Source organism: Lissotriton vulgaris, chromosome 7 (assembly GCF_964263255.1).
Source record: "Lissotriton vulgaris chromosome 7, aLisVul1.2, whole genome shotgun sequence".
Classification (NCBI taxonomy): domain Eukaryota; kingdom Metazoa; phylum Chordata; class Amphibia; order Caudata; family Salamandridae; genus Lissotriton; species Lissotriton vulgaris.
Genome location: NC_141695.1, coordinates 587287164 through 587312805, shown reverse-complemented (window position 1 = coordinate 587312805; position 25642 = coordinate 587287164). Strand labels below are relative to the sequence as shown.

Here is a 25642-nt window from a genome sequence, read left to right as displayed (position 1 = left end):
GCGTACAGATAAGTACATAGACGGGGAAACCATGCTGGCAGTAAAAACAACCGTAAAAGGCGACTGTGCAGCATTACCCGTAAACTATCCACTCAATTATGCATACATAATCGATGCAAACTCTGTTCCTTTTGCTCGAATCCCTGGAGTGGGGGATAGAGTAATTCCAAACACGAACAGGAGAATATTTTTAATAGCAGACGCACATATGGGTTTGGGTCTTAGGCACAGAAAGATCAAGGAATCACTGACTGAATTACAATCAGTATTCTGGTGGCCGGGAATGAGTGTAGAACACCAAATATATGCAAACAACTGTGAAAACTGCAATAGGGATCGCAGTAGCGAACCTTGCTACCGGCTACCAATCAGAAAGAGCGAAACGCTGCCTACACCCCATCCTGCGTCCTATTAATAGTTATGATGAAATACACTTAAATAATGAGGCCACCTGCGCTCGGCTGACGCTAGAACGGTTATAAAAGATTTGCGAGTCCATATCGGCATATACGCAATTACCACGTTCCATTCTGACAGGGTCCTGCTTTCAGCTCTCGAGCTTATAAGGAGGCCATGGCTAGCATGGGAATTGGGTTGCGGTATTCTTGTCCGTCGCACCCGGAAGGGAATAGTGTGGTAGAAAGAAAAAACCGTGACATAAAGCAATCTATAACAGCGAAGGTATTAGGTTCAGGCGCTGGGTGGGTCAAACATTTAATAAGTGTCCAGACTAGTCTTAACAACATGCCAAGAAATTCTCTAAAAGGTTTCAGCCCATACGAACTATTGTTCGGAATTAGAATGCGCGTTCAGGACCTCGATAGTCAGATGTCAGTGGTACAAGAAGAAACAACGCAGTTTGATGTAAAAGACCGTTTGGCTGTTTTACAGGAACTGAATGAAACAAGAAAATCATTAAGCAACATAAAGTTAAAGCAACAGCCAAGTACCACTGACGAGGCACCACCCGCAACAGCCCCAGCAAGGCCTGTCTGGATTCCAAAGATTGGGGATCTAGTCAGAGAAAAGATCGCGGTTAAGAAGGAATTTGGGCCTTCTTACAGAAAAGCAGTACCTGTCTTGGCAGTCACCGGAACAAGATCAGTTGTGCTACCGCCCCTTGCTGGTAAAAAGGAGAACAGAATTGTGTCCATCGATCTGGTAAAACCACAAGCATGTGGCCTATAATCAACAGTAGGCCCAGTGGACTCCCAAGAAACAACAGAATACCCAAACTTGCAACAAACCAAGAGGTTCAAACTGAAAGACTCATCACATTCGATCAGCCTGCAGTGCACAATGAAGGACTATGCAATAATGCCATGGAACTCGTGCCTCTTGAAACACAGATTGAAACAGTTCGTCAAGAAACAACACCAGTCTACAATGATGTGGCATCAGAAAGTGCTACCGAAAGACAGATTGAAAGAACAATCCCATCAATTGACAGAACTGCCTCTGGTTATTTCATCAACTTCGACAACTTCTCTGAAGATCAAAACGACCCCGAAGTGATGCCAGAAACAAAAAAGTATTCTAAAGAAAATACAACAGGACTCCTTCAACAAATCAAAGAACTATATCTGGATTCACCGTTGATTGAGCATTGGATTATTTCAGGGGTATTCATACTCCTACTCTGCCTAATTTTAGTTTTAATTTTAGGAAAGTTCATTACAATTGAATGGACACAGCAAGTCAGAACATCAACCTAGTCCTGAAACCACACAGATCATCCCACGTGAAGAAAAGAGAACTGTCAACCGTAAATGTCACAGCAATTCCAATACCTGGTGGGGTAGTATGGGAGAAAACAGACTATGAGATCTATGGTCCGGTCGAAATCCTGAAGTATCCTCATCAACTAAAGGTTTCCTTAAGTGACTTTGTGACACCAAGTACATTCTCTGATGATTGGGACTTTAACAGTATTAATGACATGATGTCTGATTTAGTAATGTCAGCTAGATTCACAGATCATGATTATTTACAAGGTTCATCTAGTTATGAGCAATTATTCTGTTACACCCACTATGGGGATCATTACTTGCATAAATCTGCACAGCCTAGAAATGTTTTTATGTATAACCAATGGGAACATTGTTCTACACCACCTAAAAGCAGTTCTAAAGCATTCTTTGAGAAATTCAAATACTTCTCAGGGTTTAACACAAGTAATGCAGAAACGTTTTATTACAAACTGTTAGATAAAACAGGAATGAAAACAATGCTGACAAATTCTAAATTGATATATTCAGAAGCATTTTATGACAAAATGATGACATTTGGTTTTGATTATTGGAAAAATAATATTGAAACGAAAACGATTTGGGGTACAAAAGATTGGCAGGTGCAAGGCATTGAAGCACTATTTAGAACCTGCATGATACCAGAACAAATGTTATTTTTAAATGACACAGTACACCAAACATCTTGTCTTGGCCTAGCTAAGAACAAAGACCTTAAAACACCGTCTATACCAAAGCCAATACCTGAAAATACAACCACAGATATTGATTTAGACGTGTCTCAAATTTTACATTTCAACAGAACACATCCTGATTGGAAAAAGTGGTTAATCTGGCCTACAGACACAAATAGCTGTCAAGATAGATTCCTGAACAAAACACAGGGTTTAAAAATGACCAGATTAGACTTTAGATACTCCCAGAGACAACATCCAGGGATTATAACAACATACAGTGTAGGGAAACTCTGCCTAGAATGGCTAACTACATCCACACTGGCTGAAATTAAGCAACACTTGTCTTCATTAAAAGATGGTGCTGATTTGCGCGATTTCATTCTTGGACCACGCAAACAGCGTCAAAAGCGTTTCATAGCGACCAGCATCTATGCTGCTTACAACGAGGCTTGGAAAGTAAAGCAAATTGAAACTGCTGAACAAATACGAGAAATTGATCGTATTAATTTGGAGAAATCACTTTCTGTAGTAGACAATGGGTTAATGACTCTGTCTTCCAGAATATATTCTTTGGACAATATTGTATCCTCTGCCTTTGATGTGATAGACAGAGATTTGCTAATGTTACAACATGGCCAGTCTCAATTGCGCTCTATTATAGAATTAGGCTGGACGCTGCAAAATCTTCGTTCAGGCTATGTGCCTTGGCGTTTGATAAACACAACGTCATTATTTTCCGGTTTTAACCTTACTGATAAACAGATCAGTTTGGCACAGAAAGGGGCAGACTATACAATCCTGAGCATTGAAAAACTCGAGAGATTACCATTGACAATGTCAGAGAGTCCTGTCATTGAATGGATAATACACGGAATTATCACCATTCCGATAACATCTTTCCGATTTAAAAAGTGCCTTGAATACATACCTGCTGGCCAGTATGAACAATTGGGTAAAGGATATGTAAAATCTGTATGGAAATTACCATACACTCATTCTTGCTATAGTGACAGCGACAAAAATGTATTTCTTAGTGGTGAGAACTGTAAACATTCACTAAGCGGTATACTTTTGTGTCAGGGTATTAATTTACACGGAGCATGTGATGGAAATTCAAACAACCTTTCATGCCACCAGCTAGTCACACCTGCAACTCAGATAGAGCCCTTCTTTATGCAACTCGCAAACGGGAGTTACATTCTAAGAACGGATCACAGGTGTTGTGGCCTAGTGCCAGGGAAAAGTTATCTAGTACAAGTAACGTCCATGGTCAAATGTTGTATGCAAGCATTGTTCCCGAGCGGGCCTCCAGACATAGTGACTCCCATCTGGCCTCGTCTGAATCTCTATTCTATACGAATTGATACATTAAGCAAAATGAAATCTGTGCTTTTACAGACAACAGTGCCTATAACGTCATCTAAAGAGACGTATGATCTTCTAGTCGCAAGGACGGCTACTGAAGTCCATGACCTTTTATCAACAAATTGCCCCGTGCATTTCGTAGAAATGTTCAGCCAACTCCTTAACATGTCTAGTGCAACAAGCATCCCAGGCATATTTAAGACAGTCTTTACGGGACTGCTAACACCCTTCCAGGCAATTTTGGGAATCTTTCCTAATTTTGTGCACTCCATTTTTGGCGGTATACCACTATTTTTGGGACTCGTTGCAGGGATTCTATTTTTGACCCTCCTGCTACGTTATGGCAAGCCTCGGCTCAGACATAGCTCCCATGGGAATGGAAGAGACAATCCTAGCAATGCGCTACCGGGACAGGATAACTAACGTCCTCGGATTGGCCAGGCTGAGAGATCTAAACATGACCTGGTTCCTTTCATTCAGACCAATATGGCAAAATTGCATTTTACCTGTGCTACGGTGTATGCTTTGCGGCGATGAATGCGTGTTGGACATCTGTCTTTCACTTCCATCAGCAGTACTAATGGACGTCGATACTTTGCTCAGTCCAATAACGGCTCACGCATTGTGTTGTCCCCAGCGGCTAACAATCCTGATGACGGCATTCGTGGAGACTCCTGTACTACAGCCAAGTGGTAACAGTGGAGCGAGTGACAAAAGCAACATCATCCAGGTACAACGTTCTGTGAGCATTGCTGGTCCTGCCTTCGATGACAGCAATCATTCTCACACCTGCCAAGTTACGGCGCTATCTAATTTGGTTGAACTATCACCTGATTTTGTAGACCAATTCTTTGCGAGCCTGTCTGATACGATGTTCTCACCCACAGAGAAACAATAACTTTTAGAAGCTTTCCGACACACAGCGTTCCCATGAACTCTGAATTCGGCCTTCAGTTTTGATCAACAAAAACTGCCAGGAGCTTTGGAAATCCGTTTTCTTTGAATTGGACAATTTTTCTAATATTGATTTTTTTTTTTGGCACGAACAATTCTTTGCTTAACGTAAAAACTATTCTTAGAGAACAGAAGCTTCACACTTCTATTTCTAAACACATCTAGAGACATAACAACATTACACCAGCCTCTAGCACACATGTTATTACAATGCATTTTTATGTGATGATTTATCTCGCATTTCTTCTGTCAGAGATACTTCATGTGTAATTCCTTTTGCATAATCGTTCATTGATTTCATATGCAATAATTTTTGAATGATTACTATGCTTTAAAAAAAAAAACGTACAGTACCTAAATTCCATGTATTACAAGTACGCCTATTTCGAATGCATTTATGTATTTTGGGGTGGGCAATGTTACACATGCATCTTATTGCTTAGTTTTAGTAATTTTGATGGACATGAAAACGTGGAGTGGGTGTTGCGTGCTTATCTAGGTTCCTGATCGATACTGTGACCTTATGCCCCTATTCGGCTATAAATCCATTTATTCCCTATATTGGCATAACCGTTCAAGTGCGATTTTCTGAAAAGTCATCTCTGGCCTCACACGAACAGAGCCACATTCCAGCATGACTCTCTGCTACTTCCTTTGTGACCAATTAGTGCAATGACAGAGCAGCAGTCACTATCTGATATTCGTAGATAACACTCAGAGTTCTTCAACAAGATAAAAACTTAGCAAACCTGGAAATCCCCGCTTGCTATGTTTTGATTAGTAATGGAACTCTAATGAGCAACTGATAACTGTCACTTCCTAGTGACATCTTTAATTGACGTCTTATGTCCAGCAAACTTGCGTCAAACCCGGCACCTGTCAGGTATAAATATTACCAACGTTGCCTTAAGCAATGCGAGTTCGTTGCCTGTTGCTGATGCCAGCTGCCTGCATGACCCGGTGTTGGTAAATCTAGCACTCTGTCGCTGCAGCCTGCTATCCTGTGGTGGTGAAGCTGCTGATTACCATTATCGTCGCTACAGCGCGAACTATGGTGCAGTACGCTTAAGGAGCTGAACAGCCGTCCTCTGCGAAGACATCCAGCAGATTCCAGCTGCCCGCGGATGCTGTCCCCCACTCCTTCCTCGACGCGCTGAAGAGAGCCGCTGCCTTTCTCGTGCAGAGAAATCCAGTCCCGGCGCTTCCGGTTTACCCTCGCGGGTGACTGGGATATCGAGAGAGACCCCTGAAGGAGATACCAATCCTCCATCATTCTATTCAGAGGTATGGTGTTGACTAAACCCTTAGACGAGAATTCTTGAAACAAACCTTGGCAAAACCAACTTAACTTAAAGCTACTTACTTACTCCCCTTTCACGTGTTAGGCTTCGGTCAGGCACACTGGGGTAGGCTTAGTTAGAAGCACCAGTTGAGTATGTTAGCCTAATGTATATATGACTGTATATATGTTTTATTACTTTTAAACCATTGTATGGCTAAGAAACCATATCAATGCTTTTACAGTTCTATTTCGCAATACTTATCTTACTGTACGTACTTTTTATAATAAGTTATTGCAATTGTGGCAATACATTTCTCTTGTACGAGAAGAAAGACTGTTCAATAAATGTTACCCTTTATTGATACATACCGTGAAAGTAAACTGCACTAGACTGACTGAGTGAAATCTATGTCTATTGTTTCACACGACCCTAGAGATCGACTCTTGATCTGAGGAGCAAAGTTGTCATGTTGCACGGTTGTTGGAAAACTGAATCCCTTCTTGTCTGTGCCAGGGAAGCTGATCACTTCCTATGCAGAGAAGAAAGTTTCCAGTGACCTCTGAGCTAGTTGGTAACACAACCCAATTAAGTTTAGCATAGTCAGTGGAGGCCTGGAATATAAGCAGTTCCACGTCGATACTACTGTTTATGTTATTCCAATGCGCAGGGCCTAGTAGGAAACTAGGAACTACACTACACTCCGGGCGACCCTACCTTCCTCACTCAGCACCCCGCACCTGAAAGTTTGGTGGTTCAGGCCTCCACGTCCCGAGTGAGTTTCCTTCTGCTCCACCAGACAAGGAATCCAAGAAATTGGAGCAGTTTGGCAAATTCTTCTGCAAGTTCTGGACTCCGGTCTGTAAATACTGCCTGTATCTTGGGCCGCTATTCCCATTCTGTATGGGATGCGGTTGAGCAGGTGCTACATCAGTGTCCGGAGGAGGCTCGGACAGTTCTCTCCTGAGTTCTTATGGAGGGGAGAGATGCGGCCAAATTCGCTATACGCCATCACCACCCCCTTTTCTGAATCATTTTTGTCCACCATAAGCATGGAAGCGTATACTCAGATGTAAGTCCCTTGCTCATTGCACCATCAGGATTCAAGCAAGCCGGGCCGAAGACGGCTGACATGCCAGAAACCGGTCCCCGGAAGCTTGTTTCCTTCTCAGTATAAGAATTGGCTTGGTAGTTTGGTCTGCCCTGTTCCCATGATGCACTGGGCCAGGGTCAGACTAATTTGCATATAGCCAAGTTCTGAGCTGGGATGGTGCAGTGAGCTAAAAAACGGTGATGGATCAAGCCCTGATCTTTGGACTGGGTAAGAGTGGTCTGCTTAATTCAGACACTCTGTTCATCACCACCCCCTTTTCTGAATCAATTTTGTCCACCATAAGCGTGGAAGGGTATACTCAGATGTGAGTCCCTTGCTCATTGCACCATCAGGATTCAAGTAAGCCGGGCCGAAGACGGCTGAAATGCCAGAAACCGGTCCCCGGAAGCTTGTTTCCTTCCCAGTATAAGAATTGCCTTGGTAGTTTGGTCTGCCCTGTTCCCATGATGCACTGGGCCAGGGTCAGACTAATTTGCATATAGCCAAGTTCTGAGCTGGGATGGTGCAGTGAGCTAAAAAACGGTGATGGATCAAGCCCTGATCTTTGGACTGGGTAAGAGTGGTCTGCTTAATTCAGACACTCTGTTCATCACCACCCCCTTTTCTGAATAATTTTGGTCCACCATAAGCGTGGAAGGGTATACTCAGATGTGAGTCCCTTGCTCATTGCACCATCAGGATTCAAGTAAGCCGGGCCGAAGACGGCTGAAATGCCAGAAACCGGTCCCCGGAAGCTTGTTTCCTTCCCAGTATAAGAATTGGCTTGGTAGTTTGGTCTGCCCTGTTCCCATGATGCACTGGGCCAGGGTCAGACTAATTTGCATATAGCCAAGTTCTGAGCTGGGATGGTGCAGTGAGCTAAAAAACGGTGATGGATCCAGCCCTGATCTTTGGACTGGGTAAGAGTGGTCTGCTTAATTCAGACACTCTGTTCATCACCACCCCCTTTTCTGAATCGTTCCAGTGGACGCAGCATCAGGGAAACCTGTCAGATTACGTCCAGATATCAGAGGGCGCTTCACAGCAATTGCAGTGGTGGCTCACGAATCAGCATTGGGTCAGCGGCAGATCCCTCTCCCTTCCCCAACCAGAGCATACAGTAGTGACGGACGCGTCCCTCTAGGGATGGGGCGGCCACATGGGAGAGGTGGAGATCAGAGGCCTCTGGATTCCGGCGGAGTCCCGGTTCCATATCAACCTTCTGGAGCTTCGGGCGATTCTTCTTTTACTGAAGGCGTTCCTCCCCTCTGTCAGGGGGAAGGTAGTGCAGGTGTTCACGGACAACACCATCGCCATGTGGTATTGCAACAAACAGGGCGGAGTGGGCCCTGTGCCTCTGGACATGGCTGGAGTGTCACAGCATTTCCTTGACAGTTCAACACCTGGAAGGTTCTTTGAACGCCAGGGCGGCTGAACTCAGCCGCCAGTGCCTGATGGATCACGAATGGCATCTTCACTCGGAGGTGGCGCAAGGTCTCTTTCAACAGTGGGGAGAGCCTTGGTTAGATCTATTTGTCACAGAAGAGAACGCTCAATGTCATCAGTTCTGCACGTTGTAATTTCCAAGGCGGCACTCGCTCAGCGACGCTTTTCGTCGCGATTGGAGTTGCAGTCTATTGTTCGCCTTTCCACCTATACCACTTCTGCTAAGAGTTCTGAAGAAGATCACATGCGACCGGGCCCAAGTCAGCTTTGTGTCTCCAGACTGGGCTTGAAGAGTTTGGTATTCCGAGCTACTCCGTATGAGCCTGGATCCCCCGATCCGTCTGCCTCAGTGGGAGGGGGGGTGGGAGGGGGGGGGGGTGTTCTTCTGTCACAGCAAAAGGGCACGGTTCTCCACCCGAACCTGTGTGCGTGGATTGGCAAGAGTTAATTCTATTTGACTTGCCTCCCGAAGTCTGTGATGTCATTCTGTCAGCCAGGCGTCCCTCCACTAAATCGGTTTACGCCTGCAGATGGAACAAATTGGTGGCATGGTGCACAGCCAAGACTGTGGATCCCCTTTCTGTCCCTTTTTCTGAGGTCCTTTTGTTCCTTCTTTCTCTGGCCCGGCAGGGCTCTGCTCTGGGCACTATCAAGGGCTACCTTTCGGCCATTTCAGCCTTTCTGATCAGCCTTCTCTTTTCAAGTCCCCTGTGGTACAGAGGTTCTTAAAAGGCATTACGCATATGTTCCCTCCTGTTCCTTTCATAATGCCTCAGTGGGACTTGAATCTCTTTGAGCTGCTTCACAATTGTTCTTTACGTCTTCTGACTTTGAAAACTGCCTTCCTTTGCCAGGAGAGTGAGTGAGCCTCAGACTCTTTCTTGTAAGCCTCCCTTTCTGTCGGTTTATCCGGACAAGGTTGCGCTTCGCACTCGTCCTTCCTTCTTGCCTAAGGTGGTCTCTGCCTTCCACATCAGGCAGACTATCACCTTTCCCACTTTCTTTCCGCCTCCGCATCCTTCCAGAGAAGAAGAGAGGCTCCACCGTCTGGACCCAAAACGTGCGCTATCCTTTTACCTGAATCGCACACCAGCATTCCGGGTGGATGACCAGCTCTTTGTTGACTACGCAGGCGCCAGGAAAGGCCGGGCTGTTCACAATAGGACTATCTCCCGCTGGGTTGTCTTGTGTATTAAGGCCTGTTATTCTATGGCTAAAAAGGAACCTCCGGTGGGGCTGCGCGCCCATTCTACTCTGGCAACAGCAGCCACTACGGCATTGGAAAGTGGGGTACCCTTCAAGATATCTGTCAAGCTGCCAAGTGGGCTTCACTTCATACCTTTACAGAGCATTATTGCCTTGACAGTCAGGTCCGGAGGGACGGCTTCTTTGGCCGTTCTGTTCTCTGTGACTTTCTGGTGTAATCTTATTCGCAGACCCACCACCGGGGTTGGTATTGCTGCGGTATCTATTCTAAGGTGAGGAATCTTATCACTAACTTGTCTTTTTCAGATGCACAAGTTACTACTTGTGTAACGATATATCTGTAAGAGACATTAGTTAGTGATAGATTCTTTACCGCCCCACCCATCCTCCCCGTTCTGTAAACCGATTACTGGGGTTAAGGTCATCCTTTCGGGCCCTAGTTTCTATGCACCAGTGGTAAGTTTCTTGCATGGCTCTGCGTTCCTGTCGCTGAAAGTTGTGTACAGAACTGACGTCAACGCACGTTGGCGCATCTAAGTAGCTCCTGTGACGTCATCTCAGCGATTAAGACACCAACGATGTTCGCGCAGCTGTACGACGACGTCTATCGATTCGCAGGGGTACTGCTGACGAAAAGCTTTCCGGATCCAGTCTGATCCCTGGGGATATTCTAAGGTAAGGAATCTCTCACTAACTAATGTCTCTTACTGATATATTGTTGCACAAGTAGTAACTTGTGTAACTGTACTAATTACCAGCGTCCTGAAGTTCTTACCTGCACTGTCAACCTGAGGCATGTTGCTGAAATGGCTCTTCTCTTTCCCCATTTAGTATATCCCTTGCCCTGTTCTGCAGCTTCCTGTTGGGTCTTGGAGACAGCTGCTTCAATACTCAGCTACTCAGCATTTTAGGGTTCCTGTATTCTGAGGAAAGTGCTCCGGCTTTTGCTGTTTTCAAGTTTGTTCAGGTAAAATTTATTGTTGTCTAGACTGCTTAAAATAGTATTTTTCTGTTATTCAGGTACATATTTTAGCCTTTGCCTCTTTCTCTGCTATACTTTTGAACACTCAGCTATTTATTATTTTTTCTTTCCTGACATTTTTCACCTTTCAATAGCCCATTCAGTTTTTTTCCCTTTACTATCTTCAGACTCCTGTTTTCTTTTGTGTTCCTCTTCTTACATACTTCTATTTACTCTTTATTATTATCCTTCATTTTTCTTTACACATTTTGAGAGGTTCTGAGTTATTCCCTTTTCCCTTTTTTATATAGTTGTTGCATGAGGATTATTAAGTCTTAAATGTAGATGAATCTTATTGTTCTGCGTAATCAGCAAAATCATGACTCGCAAAAAGAAACTGTGGGCCCCTGCATCGCAGCATACTCCTGGTATGCCGAGTAGAGTGTATTTCTTCACACATCTAGTCTGAAAAACATCCCGTTCCCACCATTTTATGGTGTTGTCTTCCTATATATGCACCCAGCCGTTAACCTACACTTCAAACCACTGAACATTCACACAGAGGTTGCACGTGTTGCAATACAGTACCTATTAAGAACGGTCTTTACTGAATTAGTGGTCTATGCATAGCCTAGCAGCAGAAGACTGTTTGCCTATTCTAGTGCCTTTGAACTTACCTATTACAGCCCTATCTCGCATGTAAATAATGTTGTTTCTTTCTAAAGTTCTGCATCTTCACATTGCATGCAATCTCAAAGAATCCTCTGTAATCGCTAAATCATACATGAAAGTATCTTCTCACTTGTTACCATTGACCTTCCTCTCACTTTCCATCCTCTGCATTCCCCTCTTTCTGATCACATCCTATTTTGTCAACTGCTTGTCTGACTTAATATTTGTGTATTTCTGCCAGTGGCTCTTAATCAAAACTAACAGTTCAAAAATCATAAATTCTTGTGAAAAAATCATACCAGCAACCTAAAAATACCAGATCTCTCTCATCTGTTAATCCCGCCAACCATCTTCATGAACTCACCTACCCATCCCCCATTATTGATCACATATAACTCCTGTTAATTTAAACAATCACAAAGAAACTGGAGGGAATGCATACAAAGTTTTTCTTCAGAGCACAAGACTAATCTCAATAACCACTGGATTAATTACTAACATTGGATTCCGAATCAGCATTTTTGCCTTTCCTAAATCAGTTCAGTGCTTTGTCACGGGTAGTAAGTGCTGTTTAAATGCACTTACAATACATATATAACCCTCCTGGCCCACAATAATGCCAGAACACCCCCAGTCTATTGTAGTTAATTTCAGGCTACATAATAAATCTATTATGTTTGACAATTTTACACTTGCATAAGTCAAAACTGCTTAGGTTCATATCCATCGCCCAGTAGTGTACCAGTCAACAACAATAAACCACCCATCACCAGCTCAAAATGTATTGAATAACTGAAGTCATCTGCCTCATGCTGTTGTCCAACAGAGGACATTAATTTAGCCAAACACTGCTAGTCCCAACCTGCTACCTACTATGACCACTTCTTTACATTTCACAATGACGATCAGAAATGGGAAGATATTAAGAAAGTCTATCTCAGCAGATCTCTCCACCCTTTTTCTCTCCAACTTATGTCTGCTCATGATCATAAACCTTAAAGAAAATGTCTCATAATTGACAACCAGTCAAGAAACAAGGTCAGTGGACTAGGATTATAAATATATATCATAAAGTGTGTAACAGAGCTGCTCAATGCTACCAGCTTACTGAAAAACCATAAACTTTGTCTCATAACACGATAACTACACCTCAGTGGTTATCACGTGTGACATGGAAACACTTACACATTGGTTTAAAACATTGGTTTAAAACAGACAACATACTCGACCACATACACTCTTCATGGTGTAGCGTTCTACCCACGTTCAACACTTACAGCGTTCTATAAATGTTGAAATATATTAGTTCCCATGGATTCAGAACGCACCAGCTAAAAAAACAAAGTCTCAATATCAGTTAATTGTGTGTGTTTGTGTACACGGCTTTTATTCAACATTTATCACTTTTATTTCACTGCCCATGATGAGGGTTTAGGTCACGATCATATTTAGTCCAATGTTAACAAAGTTTATTTCATATTAATTACACTCTGTTGTCATGTGGTTCTATTTTGAGTACATTTTGTAGGTTGATTTGTCAGTTTCAGGTTGAAAATCATATTTTTTTTAATTTACTGATCCAGCTGGCATCCTCCATCTTAAATGGGTAAATCATTCCTTTCGCATTTGCATGTATTGTGATTCATGCACCCATCAGTAGATTGATGCAACTGCTGTTGTGCCTTTCTTTAAAAAAAACAATTCTTTTAACAATGCTGCAGTTTGTCCCAGTGCTGTACATCACTTTCAAAAGCAATTGCCAAAGCCTAGAAGTCCTAAAGGACTGTTTCTTGTTTGTATGCTTGCTTGTCTTTCTTACAGCACTCATTGCGAGTGCACGTGTTGCCTTGCTCTCTCTCTCATGTGCTGTTCCTCACTGAAAGCCCATCTTCCTGACTCTGTGGTGTTTACTTTTCCCAGTTTATCGGGTGATTCTCCTTACCCCTCCCTGTCTTGTGTCCCATGATCTGTATTGCTCTACCACCCTAGCTCAGCTTTTTCTTAATTCTCCCCAAAGCTCTTAATTGCTGCCCCCCTGCCCCGGTGCTCATGCTACTCCCCTCACCCTTCCGACACTGCTGCTTTTCCCTCCCACACTCTTTACAAATGTTTGGAGGGCCGGTGTAGGAGGCCAGCTTAGTATATGGTGCACACTTAAAGGAGTGATGCACCTTGCACTGATCCAGGCAACTCTTATGGTGATTTTAGTGGTCTTTGAAAACCTTTAAGCTCTCAAAGGGGGAGCTGTGGATAGCAGCTTTCAGGCTTATCTTGAAGGAATGTAAAGCAGCTTTTCTTTTTTCTTCTTTTTCTTTCTTTTTCCTTTTTTTTCTTCTTTTATGTCCTCATTTGCCATTTCCTCGTTCCAAGACGTATTCGACCACCTTATTGTCCATCCAGGAGAGAGCAACACCGTGGCCTCTTCCTGTACCTGGGCAGATGTATATGATTGGCGGGAGGTACTTTTAGGAAGATCGTACTCCATCTAGGCTTATCACAGCCTGTTGGCCCTGACTTCGTTGTGATCTGGCAGACCCCCATCTGGACCATGGAGTGTAAGGGCATAATCATCGGACCCGGGGGAAAAAAAAACCTGAAAAAAACCCAGGTTGCCCGATCAACTTAGCGTCTCCACTTGATTAATAGATTCCAAAAGGCAAGACTCTGAGAGCTGCCAGATCTAGCTGTGTCTATCGTTGATGTTTCGTAAAGGGATGACAGCCTTTCTGGGTGGGTTGGAGGGGTGGAATCGACCTAATATTTGCCGTTTTGCCAGGAGGATTGCATAGAACAGGAAGGTCCTCTCCAATCCTGTGATATTGCCCTCTAGACCAAATATAATTAGTGCCAGACTGATAGCGATCAGAGTTTTGAGGATTGATTCCAGAGTGGCCCTAATTTCTTCCCAGTATACACCAATACTGGGACAGTCCCAAAACATATGAGTGTCGGAAGCGGCTGGTAGGAGGCACTTATTACAGCACTTTCCTAGCTGGAATTTAGAAAGCCTTTGGGGGGAGAGATATGCCCGATGGCATGTAAACAGGTGGTTACGTCTTAACCATGCAGGCTTAACAGCTTCGTATAAAAGGCTAAAAGAACTGAGCCATAAATCCTTACCCGGTGTCCCCAATTCCGCCCCCCACAATTCTGACAGGAGCTTAAATTCACCATCTGCCTCCTCCATGATGGACCAGTACCAGAAGTCCACCTCCTTGCGCCCCACTTGTCTTTCTACCAGATATTTCTCTAGAGGACTATATTACCCGACCTGATCATTTCTCCTTAACTGCTCTCGAGACCAACTGGCCAGCTGCAAGTATTTGAATCTGGATAGGGCTAGGCCGACCCTCTCGAAGAGCACTTCCCATTCCACCAGAGAGCCTCCCGCCATCAACTCACCCCATCTTTGAATCCCAGCTTCTCGTAAGGGGACAGCAAGACTGTCTTTTAGACGGGGCGGGAGCCCCGGGGAATCCCAGATTGGGGCGAAATTAGAAAAATATGCCAACCCAACTCTAGCCTTTATCCAAACCCATTCTCTCATCAATGATTGTAGAATCTTTAGGCTCACCTTCTTAAAGAATCTCTGATGACCAAACTTGAACAGGAAACCATCAAGTGGAAGATTAGCCCCGGTTAACATAGCCCTAAACATTTTCCCATTTGAGTTGTCCTCAGGGGTCTTCAACAGCATCCTGGAGTGGGACAGCTGGAATGCCCAGGCGTAATACTCCAGGTCTGGCAATGCAAGCCCTCCCTTCTCTCTCCTCCTTAATTTTTTTCAAGCCAGCCTTACCAATTTGTAACTCCAGATAAAAGAGTTAATTTGTTGCTGGCATTTATGAAGCTGTTTGGGATCAAAAGCAATTGGAATTGAATTAAAGATGAAAGTAAATCTAGGGAGGATCGACATTTTTACTAGGTTTGTTTTCCCATACACAGTCAAAGGGAGAAAGGACCATGCTTTCATTAGTGCCTTGGCCTTGCGACAGACCCGATCTAAATTGGTATGAGCTATGATGCCAATATCATGGGTGATTTTAACTCCCAGATAACGGATTGAGGGGGTCACTGGAAGTAGTGAATTGTCAATATTCCAGGGCATAAGCTCAGTTATCCCTGCGTTCATTTCGTACCCAGAGACCCGTCCGAATTCCTCTGCCCTCTTTATAACCACTGGAAAGGCCTGGGCAGGGTCTGTGGTGTAAATGAGGATATCGTCAGCATAGAGTTCGACCTTCTTCTCCCAACCGCAGAATGTAAATGGCGGGATGCTACATTCGTCTCTCAGGATCTGAACAAAAGGTTATACATATATATTAAACAACAGGGGGAGAGCGGACAACCCTGTCTGGTACCCCATATAATTCGAAAGGGTTCAGTACGAGTGCCATTCACCAAAAGACTGGCCCTGGGAGCACTATATAGAAGGTTGATTGCTCGACAGAACTTAGGTCCAAATTGAAACTTCTTCATTGTTGCATTCAGGTAGGCCAGTTGACCCTATCGAATGCCATTGTGGCATCCAGGGTCATAATGGCCAAGGGAAGGACAAAAGTTGAGGTGATATCGATTGCTCCCACCAAATCGTGGGTTAGGTCTGCCAGCTGACGCCCTCGTATAAAGCCCTTTTGATCTTGGTGTATAATTGTGCCGATCTCCCTCCCAAGCCGTGCTGACAAAATAGTGGCAAAGATCTTATAGTCATTGTTTAGGAGCGAGATCGGCCGATAAGATCCACAATCGGCCGGGTCTTTACCAGGTTTTAGGATCAGGGCGATATTTGCTTCGCTCCACGTCTCGGGTGGTGTCGTTCCATTCACTAGAATGTCATTAAACAAATGTGTCAAGACTGGAACGATAGCCGACCCGAGAACTCGGTATAGCTCACCAGGGATGCCATCAGGTCCGGCAGCCTTCCCCTTCTTCAGTTGTTTAATAGCATTACTGACCGCCAGCTCTGTTATTTCTTTGTGCAGACGCTCACTCTGCTCCAGGGAAAGCTTGAGGAGTCTGGCCTTTTCTAACCATGCATCCCTGGCCCTTGGATCATCAATGGTCTCATCTTTATAGATACACTGAAAGAACTCCTGAAAGGCTTTCCCTATATCTGTATTAGAGATCTTAGGAATACCTACTTCGTCTACTCTCACTTCCCTGATATAATTTTTAGCCTGTTCAGATTTAATTTTCCAGGCTAACTCTTTACCTGCGGCCTCCCCATATTCGAAATATGAGAGCTTACTGGCCTCCCACCTCTTAGCCACCCTTTCCTGAAGAATGTTATCGAGTTTCCCTTTTAATTCTTTCCGTTTCTCCTGATCTGCCAAGGGCAAATTGCCTGAGCCTGATTTCGAGTCCAGTAGTGTCAACTCCTGTTCTATATTTGATATTACCTCATTATACTGCTTCTTTCTATCTGAGGCTCGATTAGTAATACACTCTCTTAAGTAGGCCTTAAACATCTCCCACACAATAGCCAATGAGGCCGAGTTTAAATTCTGATCTAGAAACAGGGTAGACTCTTATCAGGAAGTCCGTCTCCACTTCCTCGAGCAAAATAGTTCGATCAAAAGACCAGGAGGTATGTTTGATATGTTGACCCCCTGTTAAAGAGAAGGAGATTGCCGAGTGATCGGACAGATGGGATGGAAGGTATACCACGCCTCTCAAGGCTTCCCTTAAAGTGTAGCTAAAAAGAGCATAGTCAATGCGGGATTTGTACTTATACTTGAGGTTGTGAAAGGACACCTCCAACGTAGTGCCTCTCCCTCCATATGTCCGCTAACCCCAGGGTTGCCGTACATGTTATAAGGATTGACCTAGATTTGGCATGTGTCTGTGCTCTGGAATTGGGCGATTTATCCAATTTGGGATTTAGTACTAAGTTAAAATCTCCCATCCATATCACGGGGTCTTGGGATGTAATCAGGTAGCTTTGAATTATATTTAGGTAGGACGGGTCATCGTGGTTGGGACCATAGTATCCCACCAAGGTGAAATCCCTCCCATCCAATTGAACACTCTCCAACTTCTCCCAGAGGATCACAGAAAAGAGCTTATGAAATTGTCTCTGAATGGGAACAGATTTCCAGTGCCACCAGCTGCTGCGCCTTAGATGCTGCGAACACTGCTGCAAGGGGGGGATCAACTGCAGCTCCTTCCAAGACCACCTCCCCTGGAACTTCCACCTATACCCAATGACCACACCCCAAACAGTCCTCTCCTAGAGGCTGTTTTCGAGGATCCCTTAGAGGGAACGACTTAAAGTCAGGGGTAAAGATGGCTCATCCAAAGGAGCTGCCCCCACCACTAAGCCCTGACTTAACTCTCCTTCCCTCCCTGCCCATCAGCCAGGGGTCGCCTCCAAGGGTTCTTTTACGCTCGGTGGAACGTCACCCCTGACCAGTGGGTATTGGATGTTATCCGACATTGTTATTGTCTTGTGTTCACTTCCACACCTCCCAAATTCCACCTCACAAACACATATTCCCCTCTACACCAAAGGCTACTCGGGGAAGAGGTCCAAGCGCTCCTCCACAAAGAAGCCATAGAATCCGTCCCTTATCATCTATAGGGCACAGGAGTTTACTTACTATACTTCCTGATCCCCAAAAAGGACGGTTTTCTCAGACCAATTTTGGATCTCAAGCCACTAAACTAATACGTTCTCTCAGCATTTTCACATGGTTACTCTTCAGGATGTCATCCCGCCACTGCAACTAAGCGACTTCATGGCCGCACTCATCCTCAAGGATGCCTATTTCCACATTCGAATCCATCTGTCAGATTGGCAGCATCTCAGATTTATAGTCCGTGGATGCCTTTACCAATTCAAGGTGCTCCCCTTCAGTCACTACCTCATTCAGGGTATTCACCAAGTACCTCACAGTTTCGGCCCCTCACCTGTGCAAACAGGGCACTCGCATCTTCCCCTATCTGGATGACTGGCTGATCAAGAATGCCACTCATCAGAAATGCCATGAACACTGTCAGGTCACCATCAACCTACTTCAAGAACTAGGTTTTACTATCAACGCATCAAAATCCCATCTCCAACCCCTCCAGATCCAACCTTATCTGGGGGCTATTCTCATTTCGGTGGTGGGGATGGCCTACCTAAATGCTGCCACAATAAAATCTTTTAAGACACTCATTCTTCTTTTTCAACCAGATCAAAAAATTACAGTCAGTACAGTTATGCACCTCCTTGGCATGATGACCTCATGTATCGTTATAATACCCCATGCCAGGTTATACATGCGTCCATTACATGAGTGCTTAGTCTACTGATGATATCACGTGGAGGGTCAGTGGTAAGCTTTAGTGTTGGTCAGCCATCAAACTTGTCACTGTCTACAGTGGTGAAACACCAACTTGTTTTAGGGACAGCCTTTTTCGGCCCAGTTATGCAGAGTACCATTACAACAGACACCTCCCTTATGGGATGGGGAATGCATTTACACAATCTGACTGTACAAGGCCAGTGGAAAACCAGTCACTGGGGCCTCTACATAATTACCTGGAACTACTTGCTGTTCACTTTGCGTTAAAAGGTTTTCTTTCTCAGCTAATTGGCAAGGTATTCCTCATCAAAATGGACAACATGCCAATTATGCATTATCTTCAAAAGCGGGGAGCACCAGATCACCCCAGATTTCTCACTTAGCTCAGAGCATCAGAAGGGTGGGCTTTCAAACACAAGATCTATCTGTTAGCCGAATGCTTGCCCGGAGTGGACAGCAAATTTGTCGACCTACTCAGCAGGATGCAGCAACAAAAGTCCATGAGTGGGAACTCCACCCACAAGCCCTTCTCCAGTACTTCCAGTGTTTGGGGCTGCCAGAGAGAGACCTCTTCGCCACAGCAGAAAACTTCCTCGAAGCCAACAAATCCCTCGACTCCTCACAGTCCGGCTTCCGAGCAAAACACAGCACTGAGACCGCCCTCATCGCAGCAACAGACGACATTCAAACTCTACTGGACAATGGAGACACAGTCGCCCTCATCCTCCTCGACCTCTCCGCAGCCTTCGACACAGTCTGCCACAGCACCCTTCTACAGCGCCTCAGAAACATCGGAATACAAGGAAAAGCACTTGAATGGATCACCTCGTTCCTCACCGGAAGAACCCAGAGAGTCCGCCTTCCACCATTCAAGTCAGAGGCCACTGAAGTCATCTGCGGTGTACCACAAGGATCCTCACTCAGCCCCACCCTCTTCAACGTATACATGAGCCCCCTCGCGGCCATCGCCCGCCAACACAACCTCAACATCATCTCCTACGCAGATGACACTCAACTGATCCTTTCACTCACCAATGACCCTAGCACTGCCAAAACTAACCTACACGAAGGAATGAAAGAAGTTGCCGAATGGATGAAACACAGCCGTCTGAAACTGAACTCAGACAAAACAGAAGTCCTCATCTTAGGTACATCCCCCTCCGCATGGGACGACTCTTGGTGGCCGGAAGCCCTTGGAAAAGCACCCATCCCGACAGACCACGCACGGAACCTAGGCGTCATCCTGGATTCCTCACTTTCAATGAACAGACAAGTCAACGCCGTCTCCTCATCCTGCTTCAACATTCTGCGCATGCTCAAAAAAACATTTCGCTGGATCCCCACCGAAACTAGGAAAACGGTCACCCACGCTCTGGTCACGAGCCGACTGGACTACGGAAACACCCTCTACGCAGGTACTACCGCTAAACTCCAGAAAAAACTCCAACGAATCCAAAACGCCTCAGCCAGGATCATATTCGACATCCCGCGTAAAGAACACATCTCTGGTCACCTGAAAAACCTCCACTGGCTTCCCGTCAATAAGAGGATCACTTTCCGGCTCCTAACCCACGAACACAAAGCACTGTACGAAATCGGACCAGAATGCCTCAACACACGACTGTCCTTCTACACTCCCTCCCGCCAACTACGATCTTCCAACCAAGCCCTCGCCACTGTACCTCGCATCAACAAAACCACCATGGGAGGTAGATCCTTCTCCTACCTGGCAGCTAAAACATGTAACTCACTTCCCACTTACCTTCGCCTTACCCATAACCACCTAGCATTCAGAAAGCAACTTAAAACGTGGATATTTGACAAGTAACTCCCCACCCCTCCCTAAGCGCCTTGAGACCCTCTGGGTATGTAGTGCGGTATATAAATTCTATGACTTGACTTGACATAATGCCCAAACATTACCTCCAGGTTCCCACAGTCCAGGGGCAGTGCACTATGGATGAGTTGGTCAGGGGCATTTGCTTACGTTTTTCCTCCTCTCCCACTACTTTGTTTGTGGTTCTGAAGCTTTGAAAGCCATCTCTCGCTTTTATCCCGGTTGTTCCTACATGGGCACTACAACCGTGGTTCACCACCCTCCTCGAACTGTCAGTTGTCCCCCAGGAGAGACTCCCCAACAGTTTGGACCTTATCATGCAGAACCATGGAGAAATCAGGCACCCGGATCCCATGTCTCTCAAACTTGCTATCTGGCTCCTGGCAACCTAGAATTTGGAAACCTAATTCTTCCACCCGAATGCATGAACGTTCTTAAAAAGGAGTGCAGGCCTACTACTCATGTCTGTTATGCTGACCAGTGAAAGAGATGTGTCTGCTATTGTCTTTCCAAACGTATTGACCCCTTAGCAGCCCAAGCACAAGAAATTGTCTGCTACCTGCTTCACTTACAGATTTGTGGTTCAGCTTTCACTTCCATAAACGTACACCTAGCAGCTGCTGCCACCGACCTTCAGAACAGGCATTACATTGCCCTCTTCACAATTCTTGTCATAGAAGCCATCATGGAGGGTCTTAAGAGCCATTCCTCCTCTGGTACTGCCAGCCTGACATGGAATCTTAACAATGTACTAACACGACTAATGGGCCCTCCATTAAAACCCCTCCACTCCTGCCCCTCTATTTTTGCTTGAAAGATAACATTTCTGGTTGTAACCACTTCACTTAGGCTCAGTGAGCTTCAGGCACTAACCTTGGAAGAACCTTTCTCCCAGATACAGAGGCTTACCGATACCCCAAAAAAGGTACTTTGACATTGTATTAACAAGTGGGTAAATATACATGTATATCGCAGTATATTTCAGTATTTTGATGGAACCATCACCTTTGCACCAGCCCCAAGTTTCTCCCAAAGGTGGCCTCATACTTCCACCTTAATCAATCCATTGAACTTTCAGTTTTTCCTTCAACCTGACTCAGTGTGGAACAGCTCTCCATTCGTTAGATGTTAAACGAGCCTGTATGTATTACATTGTCAGAACTAAATCTTTTTGGAAAACACAACACCTTTTTGTTGCTTTCTCCAAACCCCATAAAGGGAAAGCCCTCTCTAAATCAAGCATTGCTAGGTCTATTGTTAAATGCATCCAGACATGCTATGCTAAAGCTAAAAGGAACTGACCTATCCCTAAGATAGCGAAAGAGCTTACACTGCACTCTAGCACTTTCGGAAGAGCCAGGCCACTGCTAGATCTCTCAGGCTTTCTTTGTCTGCTGGGTCTCAGCAACAGTACTTTCACCCCTACCATGGGTGTGGTTGAGGCACCTATGGTTGTTTTCTCTACCAGCCAGTAAAGCAACCTGTCCAGTCATTTTATGGACAGGTCAGTGGATTCCATAAAGGATGCAGGAACCATGCCCAGCAAGCTGTTCAGGGCTCCACTCCTTCGGTAGCCGCAGCCTCAGCCTCATAGCCCCTTTTAGTACACCTTCCATACCACACATCCATCCTGTTGGTGGCAGGCAATTACCTCCGCCAAATTGGTGCTTCAAATTCTGTGGAGGGAGTATTCTCTTCCATTTGTGGAAACCCCTCCGCCTTTCCAACCATCCCAAAAACGGCTGACGGAGGACCACCTCCTTGCTTCGTCAGGAAGTGAGTTCTCATTTGGCCAAAGAAGGCATAGAGAGCGTGCCTGTGCCAGATGTAGGTCAATGTTACTATTCCCATTTCTTTATGGTGCCGAAAAAAGACGAGGACTTCTTCTGATCCTAGTTCTGAACTCTCTCAATGCTAATCAGCAGAAAAAGCAATTCAAAATGCTCACCCTGCCTCAAGTCTTGTGTGCCCTGGACGCTAGAGACTGGATGGCAGCAATAGATTTGCAGGACACTTATTTTCACATCCCCGTCCTGCAAGCCCACGGTGAGCTACAAGCATTTTCAGTGCACTTTGATCCTTTTTGACCCTCTGGTGTTCACAAAAGTGATAGTAAAGGTTGCAGCTCATCTTTGGAGGTCAGGTTCCAGTCTTCCTCTGCCTCAATGGCTGGCTGCTGAAGGGCTCACCCCAGTCAGTCATCACTCAACTCCAGACTATGATGAACCTCTTGCAATCGCTGCGTTTTACTATCAACATGCCAAAGTCACACCTCACTCCTTCTCAGATGCTCCCTTTCTTCTGAGCCATTCTCGATACAGTGCAGCTCCGCACGACCCTCTGGAGCCGAGTCCAGGATATTTGGGCTATAATCATGATGCTTCAGCCATCAATTCTGGATTTCGATGAGACTGACCATGAGGCTGCTGCCTCTGATGGGCTCCTGCATCCTGCTGGTAAAGCATGTCAGATGGCATATGCAAGCCCTGCAAGGGATCTGAAGTCCCAGTGGACTCGGCAACAGAGGAACCTCTCCGACCTGGTCCAGATTTCAAAGGAGACTGTGCAATATCTGTAGTGGTGGCTGACGAACTGCAAATGAGTCAACGGCAGGCCCCCTCTCTCTTACCCACACATAGCTGACAGTGGTAGTTGATGCATCACTTCTGGGAAGGGATGGCCATCTGGGAGAGGTGGAATATCATCTTCATATTGGCTTTATATTCATAATCTGGAGCTGAGAGCAATCTGCATAGCAATGAAAGCCTTCATCCAGCCATCAAGGGAAGGCTGGTTCAGGTGTTTAGGGACAACACCACCAGCATGTTGTATTGCAACAAACCAGGTGGGGTGGCGTTCAGGACCCTGATCCAGTAGGCTGTGTGCTTCTTGACTTGGCTGGAGCACCAGGACATTTTCCTGGTGGTAAGCACCTGGCAGGCCCCTTGAACGCCAGAGCAGACAACGTGAGCCATCTATTCCTTGGAGATCACAAATGGCAACTACATGCAGAGATGGCCTGAGGTCTCTTCCAGGAATGGGGAGAACATTTGCTCGATTTGTTAGCCACTGCTGTGACCACGCATGGCATACATTGCAATTCTATACGTTAGACATTCCAATTTAGAATTCAATTTAGAATTGAAATCAGGACTCCTGTGCCCTATTCTGCTAATTCCAATCCTGCCCAGTTATCAAGAAGATCTGGCCCGGCAAGTCATCCTAGTTGCTCCAGGTTAGGCATGTAGAGTATCTTCTCCCAAACTCCTGAGCATGAGCATCGGTCTACCGATCAGGGTTCCTCTTCGGGAGGTTCTCCAGTTGCAGTAGCTGGACAGGGCCCCTGCACCCGAAATTGTACAGGCTCCACACTCATGCATAGAGATGGAGTGGCAGCAGTTGAGAGTTTTCAAACTTCCTCATGAGGGCTGTGATGTCATCTTGGCAGCCAGGTGTTCATCCACGAAATTTGCATATACCTGCTGTTGGGATAGGCTTGTGGCCTGGTGCTCCTCACATCTTCTAAACCCCCTTTCTGCATCACTGTTGGAGGTGCTGCTGTCTTTTATATCCCTAGCCCGGCAAGGCCTTTCTCTGGGCACTGTTCAGGGGTACTTTTTGGGCGTTCCTGCGGTGGCCAGACCACCCTTTCCTGTTCAAGTCACCTATTGTGACTTGTTTCCTCAAAGCTTTACTGCCTTGTTTCCGCCTAACCCCTTTGTGTTTCCCAAATGGGGCTGCAATCTGGTCCCCATATTTTGTATGTATTCTCTTTGAGCCTCTACACAGCTATCCTCTTTGGCTCTTGACTCTTCTTCGTAGTGCCCATCACTTCGGCCAGGAGAGTCAGCAAGCTTCAAGCTCTCAGTCCAGCCTCCTTGGACCAGCTTTTTCCATGAAAAGCTGGTCCTTCATGCGCGTGCCTACCTCTTGCTGAAGGGAATCATTATTCTTTCATGTTGGCCAAAGTATCACACTGCCTACTTATTTCTCTCTGCTTCATCCTTTCAGGTAAGAGGAGAGATTCCATTGCCTGGACCCAAGGAGAGTTCTTTCGTTCTACATTGATCACACCAAAGACTGTGGATGATCAGCTCGCCATCCAGATCACTGGAGCGAAAAAGGGCAAAGCTGCGCAGAAGCAGACCATCTCTGGATGGATTGGGCACTACATTACGATCTGCAACGCACTTGCTAAAAAGCAGACTCCTGAGGGCTTTTGGGCCCATTTCACCAGTGCCAAGGCCACTACTTTTGCATTAGCATGCTGTTACTTGTCCTGGACCTCTGCCATGCAGTTACATGGGCATCACTCCTCACGTTCACAAAGCACTACTATTTGGTCAGTCCGATCCTCCAAGTTGAGCATTTTGCCTGTTCAGACCTCGAGGATTTTTTAGTTTGAGTCAGTTTGCAGATCCACCTTATTGGAGGTATTGTTTGGGTATCTGTTTTAAGGTGAGGAATCAACAGTTAGAAGCCTCTATCAGAAGAAAAAGCTAGTTACCTTCAGTAAGGCTTTTTCAGGTCAAGACTCTAAATGCAGAGTCCTCACTGACCCTCACATCATCCCTGGTCTGTGAACTGGGCTCTTCATCGAAAAGATCCTATTAGATACTGAACACTGGTCAAAAAACTGTTTTTTGCATGGCTGTATGTTTCTAGCGTGGAAATAGTCACTGATGTCGGCGTAGCACTTGTATGGGCACTGCAGCGTCGCTTCTGACGCAGAGTCAATTGACACCACCAACCGGTGTGCAATGTACTCCTCAAGATTTTCCAGATCGAGCCTGACGTCTGGGGAATATTCAACAGTGATGAATCCGTGGTTAGACGAAGCCTACCAAAAAAAGTTATCGAAGGTAAGTAACTTGTTTAATTGTACGAGTATTCTTTGCTTACTTGAAAAGACTTTGCCGCACAGTTGGGATAATATCCATTAGTTTCCAAGAAGCCAGATTTGAACGGATCATTAGCCTTGTAGTCATGACATCAATAAATGGGTAGCAGAGACTTTAGCGTCTGCTTTGAACACATCGGTTTGGGTCTGTGGCTCTGTTAGGTTTTTCATCACCAGCACCATTTTTGCAGGCAAAAATAGGCGATAGTCATTG

At 45.4% G+C, this 25642-nt stretch overlaps 1 protein-coding gene across 1 annotated transcript in view; it reads left to right on the top strand.

The window, feature by feature from the left end:
- MFSD11 (major facilitator superfamily domain containing 11) overlaps nucleotides 1-25642 on the top strand; it is a 268198-nt gene that overhangs the window by 230020 nt on the left and 12536 nt on the right. The window contains exon 13 of the mRNA XM_086930674.1: nucleotides 10601-10736. Coding sequence (XP_086786800.1) covers nucleotides 10601-10736 — 136 coding nt within the window. The remainder of the gene's footprint in view (nucleotides 1-10600; nucleotides 10737-25642) is intronic.